This window comes from Mauremys reevesii, linkage group 13 (genome assembly GCF_016161935.1).
Source record: "Mauremys reevesii isolate NIE-2019 linkage group 13, ASM1616193v1, whole genome shotgun sequence".
Lineage (NCBI taxonomy): Eukaryota > Metazoa > Chordata > Testudines > Geoemydidae > Mauremys > Mauremys reevesii.
This window is the reverse complement of record NC_052635.1, coordinates 26,596,573-26,610,721: the sequence shown is the minus strand read 5'-3', so window position 1 is coordinate 26,610,721 and position 14,149 is coordinate 26,596,573. Positions and strand designations below refer to the sequence as shown.

The window sequence follows — 14,149 nt, the reverse complement described above, 5'->3', positions numbered from 1 at the left end:
CAGAAGCTCTGGGCTGTGCACAAAAATGCTGGTGTAATCAAATGCTTAATCTGTGTGCAATAACTATGCACTGATCCAGGTTGTAGCCATCTGCCCTTTTGGAAATCAGGCCTTAATAGACTTGACTAAGGTCATACAGGAAATTCATAGGCGAGCTAGGAATGAACTCAGATTTCCCAACTTTCAGCCACATGACTTGACTGCCAGACCGCCCTTCTGCTATGTAACAAACACCCCCCATGTCAAGTCGGTGAGGGAAGTCTGCAAGAGAACCTGGTGAGGTCCTTCACTCCAAGTCTTCCAGGATTGATGGGCAGGGGACATTTGGGAGGCTGCTCACTGTCCCGAAGGGGAACAAAGACCAAGCAGGTGCTTGCTGTCAGCCAATAGGGACCATGTCAACTAAATATGGAGCAGAATTATTGAGTCAGAGCCCAAATCCACCACCTCTGTTTCCTGTCCTCTCCTTTCTTCCTTAAATGCTGGGAAGGTGAACAGCATGAATATGAAGCCACTCAGAACATGTCAGTATTGTTGATGGCTTATGGTCGACTGTATCATACATTATTTAATAGACTGTGGGTCATGGGATGTATTAGGATTTGATATCTCCATTCCAAGACTATTGAAATTAAACTGATTGACTACTCATCAGACGTTTAATGGTGGTAAATTGACTACTGATTAATTAGAAATACTATCATTTTTCTTGTTTGTTCTCAGCTTGTTCTTGGGGGGGGGGGGATAATTCATTACCACATTACAAAAAGTGAGTGGAGGTGATGCAATAGATTCCGCTGTGCATGGATACCACTGAACATCTGGTAATAAGACTGCAGCATAGAGAAGTATATTTAAGAAACTGAAACTGCTGAAGAAATAAATAGACAAGAGACTGGGATTGCTGTCCTTTAAGAACAACAAACCATTCCTGGCTTTAAAATGTGTTTTTAAAAAAAAAATGGTTTGTGCTGCAGAGGAAATGAGACTGGAAACAGAAGAGCATTTTCTAAATTATATGGTTTTGGCTCTCAGAGAAATTGAGATTGAGACTGAGAGAAGAGGGTGAGAGAGAATATAAAACCTTCAGTGTTTACTTCAATTCACTGACTTAATTCCAGGCAGGTTTCCTGTTCTTCAAACCTAGAGCTTGAATAGTTGTATTTGTTTTCCCTCCCACAAGAAACTAAAAGGCCATTTGATGGCCAATACCAACCCCCCTGGCCAGACTGCAGATAAATCTGAAAGCTGCAGCCCATTCCCAAGTTCTCACCATCGCTGCAGTATCTTCATTTCCTTTTGCTGGACTCAGAAAGTAGGAGACAGATCAACTGGAGATTGGGTACCCTAAAAGTAGTTGTTAGAAGGACACTGCATGATGCATCATGTAGTGCAGATTGTTAGTAGAGAGAGGGCTCTATGTTTGGGTTACAGATTTAGCCTAAACCCTTTATTTTGTGACTTCTCGGACCCACATCTGTAGTTAATAGGCAAGCTACCCTAATGAAAGAGGGCTGCATCTCAGAGAATCTACAGAAAAATGCTAAGTATCTGTTGGAAACTGGGGTGGAGATCTCCCAGAAGTGGGGTTCTGACATTTCTGGTCCTGGTAGGAACTACAAAGTGCAGAGGTGAGCAAGGAAATTAGAGGGAAAGTTAAAGTCAAACTTCAGAACATTTTGTTTAATTCAGGTTTGAGGTGAAAGTCTGGGCGAGGTTACATTAAAATCAGAACCAGTCCTTACCCATTGCACCAATGCACTGACCAAATCTGATACCAGTATATAGGGGCGGCTCTAGGAAAACCGCCGCCCCAAGCACGGCGGCACACCGCGGGGGGTGCGCTGGCGGTCGCCGGTCCCGCGGCTCCAGGGGACCTCTTGCAGACATGCCTGCGGGAGGTCCACCGGAGCCGCGGGACCAGCGGACCCTCCGCAGTCATGCCTGCGGGAGGTCCACCGGAGCCGCCTGCCGCCCTCCCGGCAAAATGCTGCCCCAAGCGCGCGCTTGGCGCGCTGGGGTCTGGAGCCGGCCCTGCCAGTATACCAGGCACCCCCAAGTTAATTATTCATTCCATAACATGAATAATGTAAAGACAATAACTATAATTAAATCACCATTTAAAATGTCATGGTGTTTTTAAATTGTCATCTGCAGCTGCCTGGGTGTCTCCAAGCATGAATGTTTTTGCGTTTGCCTTGCTGCGTTCTGAGGCCTCAAGTCTCCTAGTGATTATGTGGGGTCTGAAGAAAGGGGGGCGCTGAAGGAAGAACCACCTTTATCTTTTGTTATTTTGATATTCTTTCCCTTTGATGCAGCCTGAAAAGACGTGTGCCTGTCTTTGCACTTTCAGGGGCTGGTGTTTTTCACAGACGCATTCTTTTGGTTTCTTGAATTGCCTACGGTGGTGATCCACTGCAGAAAAGTTCATTTTTCACATTCGGTAAACCCCTGTTGACAAAACATCTACGGTAAGAGTAGGGGTAAGGAGCAATCACTAATGCTGACTGGGAAGGAAGATGTTTTTTTCTCACATCTTTTCTATTCCAGATATGTCAGATTAATGGTTGTGTCCCAAATACAGTTTGATTGTTTTATATGCTGCATCTATTTCTGCCTGTGGACATGTATCCTGTCTGACGATCAGGATTACGATGTTGGAAACAAAATAGTTTGGCTAACATCACACCATATCAACGAGGAATAGAAGGAATAGGCTCTTTGTTCCCATCTCTAAACACTAGAGCACCCTTCCTCACATCGAAAGGTGAAGGCAATTGCCTAGCCTGATTTTTTTTTAACTTGTGTCTTAAGCATTCCCAACATTTCACCATTACAAAGCCACACAGCAGTGAGATACTGCAGTGATGGATGTTCCGTATAGATATCCTAGCCTGTTAGGAGCCCATCATTATCTTCAGAAACCCATAATTTTTTAACAGTATAGTTATGGCAGGACCACACACACACAGTCCATTCTCCACTGCCTGCCCCCATGTCAAAACACTAATATCACCGATGTAAAGGGAAACAACATTTTCTCACGAACAAAAATAACCCAGAAACTTGAGTGAGGAAGCTGTTCTTATACATCACTCCTTGTAAAATCCTCGCTGCTAGACAGTATCCTTCAGTTAATGAAGCAGCATATCCTAAATGATTGTGCATGGAATTTGAAGTTGGGAGCATTTGATTCGAATCTTGTCTCTAATGCTTGCTGTATGTCCTCAGGCAGGTCAAGAATATCTACATTTTCCCAAGTTTTCGCTGACTTTTAGGGTGCTTCAGTATTTTGGTGTTCAACTGGTGTCCCTAGCAGCCTGGTTTTTCAGAGGTATTAGAGGAGAAAAGGGGCAGATAGACAGAGAGGAATTACTACAGGGTGGCAAAGGCCAGCACAAGGTCTGGTAATAAGGAGGCTAAGCCATGAAGAACTGGAACTAGAAATAAGCATCTCTAAATGTAGAAGCATAGGTGCTGGAACTAGGGATGCTGGGGGTGCTGCTACACCCTCTGGTTTGAAGTGGTTTCCATTATCTACAGAGTTTACAGTTTGGTTCAATGACTCTCAGCACCCCCACTATACAAATTGTTCCAGCGCTCTTCCGTAGAAGCCTTCATTAAAACTAACTGTGGTGGCAAGAGCAGCAAATATATTCATTGGCTTTTCTTATGAAAATTGGCGATTGGCTACTAGTCAGCACAAAGCATGAACGCTCAGGTGCGATTCCTCCACACAGTGCTCAGCTAGTGTGCCCAAATCCTTCCTGCCCCTTCTGAGAGTAAAAATAGTCTCTTCCTGCGCATGCTCCCTTTTTCTACCTCTCCCCCGCCCCTTTGAAAGGAGGTATGGTTGTATCACATGTGGCTCTTCAGAAGTAAAGATGCTTCATTTATCAAAATTATTTGGAGTGATCTCAGCTTTTTAGGGCTCCATCTCAGGGGAAATGTGTGGAGTTCTCAGCTTGTCACTAATGGCTTTCAAACTCCTGCAGTTTCATATCCAGTATAGTAAAGCTCTTGGATGATTGGCAAGACTTCCACCTCCCATGTCTCAACATCCTCTTCACTTTCCTGACAGGTCTCCAGGAACGCGAGACTGCTTGGCTACAGTGTGGAATTCTCTGTCTCCCCCTTTCCCAGTCTATCCACCTGGAGAAGCCAGCAGCACTTGTTAACTTAAAAATAGGAATTGTACCATAAATAGTAACTAAATGAATAGAGATCAGAGATTGGTAGTAATGGGGAGGGGACTAGTCTCAGGATGAGACCACACTGAACCTAAACCCCATCAGTGTGTTAGGCAGTGCTGTGCTGGGACAGGCATCATCTTTGAGTGAGAAATTCTGTTGAGGGCCTGGCCATTTGTCATTTTAAAATCCTGTAGTCCCTTCTGCATAGTTGCTTTTAGATCCCAGTGGCCTCACTACATTCGGGTTTAGGTAATTATTTTGCCTGCCTGTATCTCCCATGATAGTTTCAGCTAGGTATAAGATTTTTTCATTCTCCCCCTCAAATCGCATTCTCAGTTGTGTTGCTGTATCCTGGTGACTAGTTACCAGCTTTCACCTCAGAAATAGCTGTTGTTAAATGTAAAGTGTTAAATATGTTTTCTAGGGAAAGTGTTATATAATGGCTGGAGCAGGAACTGGGTGTCAGTTCTAAAGTTCTGCAGTGGACTGTGTGTGTTTCTGGACAAGCCACTTAAACCTCTCTGTGCCTCCGTTTATTCCTCTTTAAAATGAGAATAAAGCCTCCCTCACAATATGAGGATTGAGGCTTCATTGTTTGTAAGGAGTCCAGCAACCAGTCGTTGAATATGCTATGGAAGTTCCAAGAATGATTATAAAAAATGGAATACAATAGCAATTACTGTCCAAGAGATTTGAAATTCTAAACCATAGTTGTCTGCTGTAAATCACCTAGTTTTAGTGTCCTATTTTTAAAGTGCACACGTGTTTTAATATATATGAAATGTTCATTCCTGAAGCAGTTATTGACCCATTGTTAATTGTTACAGATTTTGCCGTGAGATGTCTCACCGACCATTAGTATATTCTCTGCTCTTACATTAGCAGAAGAAGAGATGCTTTGTTTGTTGTTCTTCAATTCATAACAAATTCTAGAGGGCATTTTCCCCCCCTTTATTTCTCTCTCTTTCTTTCTAAAACTATTTTGTTTTCCTTATGACTGTTTTTGTTTTTTTAAAAAAGTAGTAGTCTTTCTGTGGTTTGAAATTGAGAGAGGACAGAATTTGGGGGTAAAATATTTTAAATTATGCTCTAATATTAAGAAGTTGCAGATGAAAATTATATGTATTTCACTAATTTTCTCTCCTGCATTCATACATGTGCACTCTTGTAGCATTGACTGAGGGATGATTAATTAAAACTTTAAAATGCCATACAATTTTGAGAAATACCCACTCAAAAGTGTGTGTGTGTGTTTGTATATATAGTATACTTCCCACTTAATGCATCTCAATCATTCACTCATTCATCCCTCAATCTTTGTGTAAAATACAATTATATACTCTCACACTCACTTTGTAAAGTGGTCAGAGCTATGCTGTAAACATAAATAGGCAACACCAAGTGAAAATTATTCTTACACATGCATCTTTATCTCAAGCTGAGTATGTAGAAAAAATAATAAATGAACTTCATTAGGACTTTATATTACCTCTGTCGCTGTGGTATTCATCTCATAAATGGTACTTATATGACCACTTCTCTCTTCAACCAAAAATTAACCTCTGCTGCGGCCTCTATGAATGTTCCAGATCCATGGGCCCTTTCAAATAGCCACCATTTAAAAAGAAAAACAAAAATTACCAGAGGAATGTTTCCTATATTCACTCCAAACTTGCACTGGCCTAAGGTACAGAAATATACAGTTCTATACCCATGACATGTTTAACGTGTGATAACATGTGACTCATTAGGGCTAGAAATGTGGGAAAGGGAGATTCCTAACTGTCCAGTGGGGATACACAGCAGTTCATTTATTATATAGTATCTATTATAATTTTTACCGCATGTATCCATAGCATTAGGTGCTAGTACTGGCTTTGGAAGGTCCTGTTATATTGGACATTAAAATCATGATGTTAATCTGTATTTGAAAAAAAAAAAGTATGAAATTCTAAAACATTACTTTCAATATTTTTCCTCTTTCTCTGAGAAATTTCCCAGTAGTGTGGGATTTCGGATATTAAAGTAGACTGGTTTTACAGATGGAGGAACACAAAAAAATAGCCTCATCCAGTCAATATGTATTTCTAAAATAGCTGTTCTATAAACGTGTGGTGCATGAAGAATGTATGATGGTATGGTGAGATGTTACTCTAATAACTCACTCAAGGCTTCGGCAATAGGGCACAGGAGTAGACTAGACCAAGTGTCTGAGTGCCCCCCAAAAGAGAGAACAGTAGCACTGGTAAGGTGTGGTGGTGTTCCCAAACTCATTCTCATAAACCTCCACACGGCATCCTCATGTTCTCATTCTCTGTGCAGGGAGGATGTGCAGTGGTTAGGGCATTAGCTTAGGAAGTGAGAGAACTGAGTTTAGTTACTGCCCAACGTCAGATCTCTTGGGCAGGACATTTAGTCTCTCTGTGCCTCAGTTCCCTGTCTGCAGAACAGCGATAATAGCACCTTTTCCTACCTCACGGGGGTGTTGTGAGGACAAATTCATTAAAGATAGCCAGGCGCTCAGCTACTATAGTAAGTTGGGCCATAAGTACTATAGATAATGCACACTGAGAGATCCACGGATGCCTGCCTCCTTTAAAGCCTTTTCATTTCTTTCACTTGTTGCACAGATCCAGTCCATGGACCACAGAGTGTGGAAGTTGTTGACATCCGCTCCCGGCAGCTGACCTTGCAATGGGAGCCCTTTGGTTACGCAGTGACCCGTTGCCACAGCTACAACCTAACAGTCCAGTACCAGTACGTGTTTAACCAGCAGAAGTACGAGGCAGAAGAACTCATCCAGACATCCTCACATTATACCTTGCGAGGCCTTCGGCCCTTCATGACCATCCGGTTGAGGCTAGCACTGTCTAATCCAGAGGGCAAAATGGAAAGTGAGGAGCTGGTGGTACAGACTGAAGAGGATGGTAAGAATTTTTTTTTTCATGGTTCAAAGTTCTGATTAACTGTTTGGGGGAAAAATGACTTGGTAAAAATGGTATTGTGGGCTTGGAGGCGGTGTCTCACCAACTCCATATCAGATTTCCTTCGAATGCAAGTAAAACAGGGATTATATATACTTACCTACTTTTCGTGGTGTGGATAATGTCTGTAAAGCACTGTGAAGCTGCAAGTAATATTCATGTCTGCCAGTCAGCAGCAAAGGGCCCAGTTCTGGGAAGTGTTGTGTGCTAAATTCCCAGTGCCCCCCCTCTACACGCCCATCCCCCTGAGACAAACTTCTGATTTTATTTATTGTAGGGGAAGCTGGTTAATCTAATAGCTCAAATAGCAGAAATGTGTGCTGCAGTGCCAAAGACTCAGCGTTCAAACCCTGCTGATACCTGCGCTTGTTACGAGTTTACATAACAGAATTTTACTGTCTTCCCTTAACCAAAAAAACAAAAACAAACAAACAAAAAACAACACCGTAGGAAATTACATACCAAATGTGATAAAGAACATTAATTAGGTTGTAGAGTCAGGCACTCAAGTTAGGAAATTTGAGATTTATGGTTGCGTGTCCAACCTTAATTCTGCCACTTTGTGCATATGCCTTATAATGCAGCCTTTAATTAGAGGGCCACACGCTGTCTTTTCCACAGGGGTCTGCCCTCATTCAGTGCAGAGGTAGGCGGCGTAGGGGACCAGAATGAAGGTTCCATAGGCAACTGCAATTCTGACACATGCAAACTTTTGATTGTTTAACTTTCCAACCTCAATAACATTTTAATATAGCTTTTTGTACATCATTTCATTTCCAGAATGCACCTTTTTCCATAATTCAAGTCACACAGTATCCTAACATATTATGTACACTTATTATGCTAAATTAATGAGGCCAGATTCTGCCACTCTTGTTCCATATGAAGTGCTTTGAGGATGTATTATTATTTATTAATATTTGTATTATCATGTCACTTAGGTAGAGTGACCAGATGTCCCCATTTTATAGGGAAAGTCCCGATATTCAGGACTTTTCCTTATATAGGCACCTATTTCTCCCCCCTCCCGATTTTTCACACTTGCTATCTGGTCACCCAGGGAATCCCAGGACCCCAATGTGTGAGGCTCTGTACAAACACAGAACATAAAAGACAGTATTGGTCAGAATGGGAAGCCGTGGTCTCAGCACGCCAGCGACCAATCATTGTCTAGTTTTTTTGTAGGCCTTAGAAAAAGGAGAATTTGTCCAGTCAGTGGTGCAGCAAGGCTAAGGCAGGCTCCCTGTCAGTTGTGGCTCTGAGCGGTGCCCGGAAGCAGCAGCATGTCCCCCCTTCTGCTCGTAGCCATAGGGGCAGCCAGGGGGCACTGCGTGCTGCCCCCACCCCAAGCGCCAGCTCCGGCACGACCATTGGCCAGGAACCGCAGCCAATGGAAGCTGCGGGAGTGGCGCCTGCAGACGGGGCAGCGCACAGAGCCACCTGGCTGTGCCTCCACGTAGAACCGCCATAGGGACATGCTGCTGCTTCCAGGAGCTGCTTGAGGTAAGCACCACCCGGAGCCTGCACCCCTGATCCCCTCCAGTGCCCCAACCCCCTGCCACAGCCCTGATCCCCCTCCCCTCCGAATCCCTCGATCCCAGTCTGGAGCACCCTCCTACCCCCAAACCCCTCATCCCTGGCCCCATGCCACAGCTCAACCCCCAGATAGAGCACTCACCCCCCACACACACCCCAAGCCCCTGCCCTAGCCCAGAGCCCCTTCTTGCACCCTGAGCCCCTCCTTTCTGGCCCCACCCCAGAACCCACACCCCCAGCCCAGAGCCCATACCCCCTGCCTCAGCCCGGAACCCCCTCCCATACTTTGAACCCCTTGGTTTCCCCCTCCACAGCCCAGAGCCCCCTCCTGTACCTCAAACCTATCATCCCTGGCCCCACCCCAGAGCCCTCAGCTAGAACCCTCACCCATATCCCAACTCACTGCTTCAGCCCGGAGCCCCCTCCCGCACCCTGAATTCCTCATTTCGGGCCTCACCCCGGAGCCCACACCCTTTCCCAACTCCCTGAGCCAGCCTGGTGAAAATGAGCGAGCGACAGAGGGAGGGGGCAGGGGATGGAGTGAGTGGGGACAGGGCCTTGGGGGAGGGTTGGGGCAAGGGTGTTCGGTTTTGTGCAAGTAGAAAGTTGGCAACCCTAGGCAGGAGTCAACTTTTCAATACTGAGTGAGTGAGGATAGGTTATGAAGGGCCTTGAAAGTGAAAACAAGCAGCTTATATTTGATACACTAGAAGAGAGACACTCATAGAATTTAAGGCCAGAAAGGACCATCATGATCATCTATTCTGATCTTCTGCACATCACAGGCCATAGAACTTCACCCACCCACTGTCACTGAATTACCGAAGTCCTCAAATCATGATTTAAAGGCTTTAAATTACAGAGAATCCACCATAAGAGATGGTGCCAGTAAAGGGATTCAAAAAGAAGGATGACATGTCCCAGCGATAGGCTAGGAAAATTATCACTACATTATTAAGCCTGTCACAGTTCAGGGTATTGGCACCTGTACTTCTCCTCAGTGGTGAAGCAAGGGCACCCACCCTCAGGCTTCTGGATCCCTGGGTTGTCACCTCTCTTGTGTGGAGAGACGTGTCTCTCTCCTTTGTGACCAGGCTGAACAGTTCCCTGCCTTCACTGTGTTATTCCCAGCAAAAGATAGCAGGTCTCCTTAGGCAGTCTTACTTTCTCTTCATTGACTAACAGTGTAAATCCTCACAGGTACGCTACTACACAGCTTTTTCTGTGCAACCACATTTACTCGTAGGTTAAAAGCATCACAGAGAAAACAATAAAAGAACCTACCCGCATGCTAATAAGCTTTTCAGAGATCACCCCCAAATATACTATGGCCATTAGTCCTTTCAGACTCTACAGAGAAATCTCTGTTGTGATCACAAGTTCATAAGAGCTTGAGTTCAGAACTCATGAAAAGTTTAGTCCCTCCTTTATACAGTGGAAGGTATTCTTTGATCTGGAGTTTCCAGGAACAGGTGATCAGTAGGCAATGGGTTTTCCAGGCATCACTTCAAAAGTCCTTACAAGGACCTCCTAGGAAACCCACTTCACACATTGTCCCAAAGAGTTCTTTAAAGTTCCTAGCATTTCCATAAGCTTTCCATTAATCAGTCTCCTTGAAAAGTTAGACCCAATTCTACAGTGCCACATAAACAATTGTATTTTTACTACAGTGGATCCCAAAGGTATTAAACAATTCAATAAGGGTTAACTTAATTCAGTAAGGTTTGTCCAGGATATTGCAGGAAATTGCCCTCTGTCACAAAGCCATGTTAGCTGAGACTCAAACTAAGAGTCCTTATGGGCTGCAAACATCCACTCTATCTAATGGGATATAAGGAAGCATCATTATAGTATAGGCATTACAGGGAAGTACACGAAATGGCAGACCTTTCTGTTAATTCAGGGAAATGATCAGAGTTTTTGTCAGACAGGACTGGGAGTGAATTTGGTTAGTTATCTTTCACAGCATTATAGTTTTGCTTGAGTAGGTGGATTTTTAGTGGCTTTGTAATCATAATGAAAGATAAGTCTTAGATTGCTACTCTGCTGGGGAAATCAGCCTTTCGTATCGATAAAGGCGAACAGCCCTGGAGTAGCTCTGTGCCAGGGTGCAATCTAGCTATCTGTGTAGGGTGAAAGAGGAGGGTACATTAAATTCTCCACTGGATTTTATTATTCCTTGATGATGTAACCAGAATCTTAGAACATTGGTGCTATTTAACTTATTCCTCTCCTCTTTTTCCTTGTAGGGTTCTATATAGGGTACATTTCCCTGCACAGACTTGTTAACTCACCATATTTGATAACACAGTGGTAAATGCACAAGACCTACACTAAAGGAAAATACAAACACCCTGTACTGCAGACTGCTAACCTTAGGGAGAGAATATAGTGGGCCCCTAAAAATGAGGGTCTGGTGCCTCTGCCATTGTTTTCTGCAGTGTCTGTGCTAGCCACTTCATGTAGCATCCTAAGATATTGTGGATTCCATCTCTATTGCTTCTGGACAGAGGTTATGAGCAGTGGTGATGGTCAGTAGGTCTGGGAGATCAATGGATCTTTGAAGCATCATTATAGTATAGGCATTGGGAGAAGGGGAGGTGGCCGTCAGCTGATGGGTGGAGGTGACAGTGGGGGAGGAGGAGCCCCAGGGCCGGATGGTGGCGTCTGTGAGCCATGAGGGAATGGCCGAGCGGGGCTGGCGGACGTCAGGCGGGGACATGAGTCTGGACAAGGTGGGGCCGTAGTGTCACCGGCTGTGGCTCCATGGAGTGCAGCCATCTGACGAGGGGAGGTACCACTGCGCCATCACCTCCTGGGTCCAGTACCCTGACTGCAGCTGGTATAATGCCGGGGCCGTGAAGTCCAACTCCTTCGCCGTGTATCCCTATGCCTGGGCCATGGACACCCTGTTCATCCCCCTCATCGTGGGCATCGCCAGTGCCCTCTTCAAAGGCATTGCCATCCTCACCACTATCACCTGCTGCTTTACGAGGCAGCCCCGCAAGAGGTGAAGTGCGTGGGAGACCAGCCCCAGGGCACTACAGGTGCCTGCTCTATCTCGCTCTCCCGCCAGCCTTCACTCAAGCCACTGGGCTCCCTTTTTTCCCCACCACTTGTGACTTTTGACGTCTCATCAGTATGCCCATTTAAACGAGCCAAAATGTGATCGAACCAAACTGGAGGTGTCATAGCCTTTTATGTGATACTGCCGAGAGAGAAGTGTGGTGTGAGCAAGCTGGTGACCAGATACTACAGTTGTCTATCTCCCACCAGTTGGTTGGACAAACTGTACAGCTTCTCAAGCTGAGCAGCTTAAATAGGAAGTTATATCTCACATTTGAATGTGGTTATTGCGACTTAGGTGTGTAATGCAGGAACTAATGTGCCTGCATACCTAGTTGAGTGTCCAGGTGTGGGATTTGGACATATGACTGAAGTGGCTGTGGCTGACAATTGGCCTTCCTTTGTTTACCCTCTTTACAACATCTTATACTTAAATCATGACCCTACTAGTCAATAGGCTGCAGCTTTGCAATGTGAGCCAAATGGGAATCTCTCTCTTACTCTTGAATACGGCAAATCTTAATCTTCCTTCTGGGGAATCTTCACCACAGCAGAAAGGAGTGGCTCTTGAATGTGTTCTCCATTGCCTGGCTCTCATCGGTAGCTGCATTACTTGTGCACCAAGCTGAAGACAGTTTAATTTTTCTGAAGCCAGAGCTGATCCTCAAATACTGACTGTAGCAAAAAAACAAAACAAAATGAAAACACTTCCTGTTGCTGGTACATAAACAAAGATGTCCATCAATTAAAGAAGAGAAAGATACAGCTGTGCAATATCAGTCCTTCATACTGGGCATTTCCTTCCATCATAGCTTCACTCAGTGATTGGAAAGTGCCTGGTTTAATTATACGTCAATGTCCAACAAGGAAGATTGTAGTAGTTAGCATTCTGCCTGTAAATACATTTTAAGAATAAAATTATGAAGTGAATAACTTTATTCCTAGAACTCAACCAGAAAGTGAACACAGAGCAAAAGGGGAAGAAAAGGAACCCATTAAATAATTGTTTGTGATGATGATGGAAGATTACCTCAGGCAGGAAACAGGAGATAAGATAGGGAATAAAATAATTCAAAAGGCTGGGAAGAAAAGAATATTTGGCTTAGCTCATTTATTTACATCTTAAAGGAGGTCTTCATGGCTCAATCCCTAGTTATTTTATGTTTTTGCTTGTACACAAAACAGAACTTTTGTGCTATTTTAAACTCAGTGTCATACCAAAACAAATAAAGCATGAATCCTGTTATATCTGATGCTTTAAACACAAATCCATTACACTTTTGAGACAAATGACTCCTACAGAGTACTTAAGCAAATCTTATATAAATGTTTACTGTCACTGTCATCTAAGTTTAAGACAATGTGCAGTTGAAGAAAAGCTTGAAAGGTTAGATCAGTATGTGTTGACCCAGCAACAACAGTAGCGGTGTTTATTGTTGTGCCTCCTGAATTATGGGTCAACTAGTCCAGTAAATAGAGTACCAAACTGGGGTTTGTTCTCAGCTCCATCACTGATTTTCTATGTGGCTTAAAGTTATTCAGCTTCCAATTCCGCAATGGATCCATGTGAGCAGTATTGAAATCTAAGCATGTTTGTGCCTCAGTAACCGCTTCTGTGAAGTGGGGATAATATTGTTTAATCACTTCTGTAGATAGAGTTTTGGTGAAAGTACTTTGTAAGAGCTAAATATTACTACAGTAGAACCTCAGAGTTACAAACACCAGAGTTACAAACTGACCAGTCAACCATATACCTCATTTGGAAACAGAAGTACTACACCAGGGGTGGGCAAACTACGGCACTCGGGCCAGATCCGGCCCCTCAGGGCTTTGGATCCGGCCTGTGGGATTGCCCCCGTGGCATCGTGGGCCCCGCGCTGCTCTCAGAAGCGGCCGGGACCACATTCCTGCGGCCCCCGGGCAGGGGGAGCAGAGGGCTCCGTGCATTGCCCTTGCCTCCAGGCACCACCCCCCGCAGCTCCCATTGGCTGGGAACAGGGAACCGCAGCCAATGGGAGCTTTGGGGGAGGTACCTGGAGGCGCGGCAAGGGCAGCACACGTGGAGCCCTCCTCCCCTCCCCCACTCCCCCAGGGGCTGCAGCGCTTCCTAGAGTGGCACGGGGCTGGGGACAGGGCAGGCATGCAGGAAGCCTGCCCTGGTCCCAGTGCCTGCCGCTGCCACCCTGGAGCTGTTTTAGGTAAGTGGCGCCAGGCTGAAGCCCGAACCCCTCCTGCACCTCGCCCCCCAACTCCTTGCCTTGAGCCCCCTTGTGCAGCCTGCACCACAACCCCCACCCTGAGCCCCCACTGCACCCCGCACCCCTGTGTACCCCCAATCCCCTGCCCTGAGCCCCCTCCTGCAGTCTGCAC

At 45.0% G+C, this 14,149-nt stretch overlaps 1 protein-coding gene and 1 long non-coding RNA gene across 8 annotated transcripts in view; one reads left to right on the top strand and one right to left on the bottom strand.

Annotated features, from left to right (window-relative positions):
* Positions 1-14,149, top strand: part of PTPRT (protein tyrosine phosphatase receptor type T) — a 698,170-nt gene that overhangs the window by 449,557 nt on the left and 234,464 nt on the right. For all 5 annotated transcript variants that reach the window (XM_039498533.1, XM_039498528.1, XM_039498531.1 and 2 more), the window contains one exon: positions 6,824-7,120. In XM_039498533.1, the coding sequence (XP_039354467.1) occupies positions 6,824-7,120 (297 nt within the window). The remainder of the gene's footprint in view (positions 1-6,823; positions 7,121-14,149) is intronic.
* LOC120380629 overlaps positions 1-14,149 on the bottom strand; it is a 37,334-nt gene that overhangs the window by 6,150 nt on the left and 17,035 nt on the right. For 2 of the 3 annotated variants that reach the window (XR_005587847.1, XR_005587848.1), the window contains 2 exons: positions 12,281-12,672; positions 5,683-5,793 (listed from right to left, as the gene is read on the bottom strand). This is a non-coding gene — a long non-coding RNA (uncharacterized LOC120380629). The remainder of the gene's footprint in view (positions 1-5,682; positions 5,794-12,280; positions 12,673-14,149) is intronic. The other variant, XR_005587849.1, reaches the window with a different exon arrangement.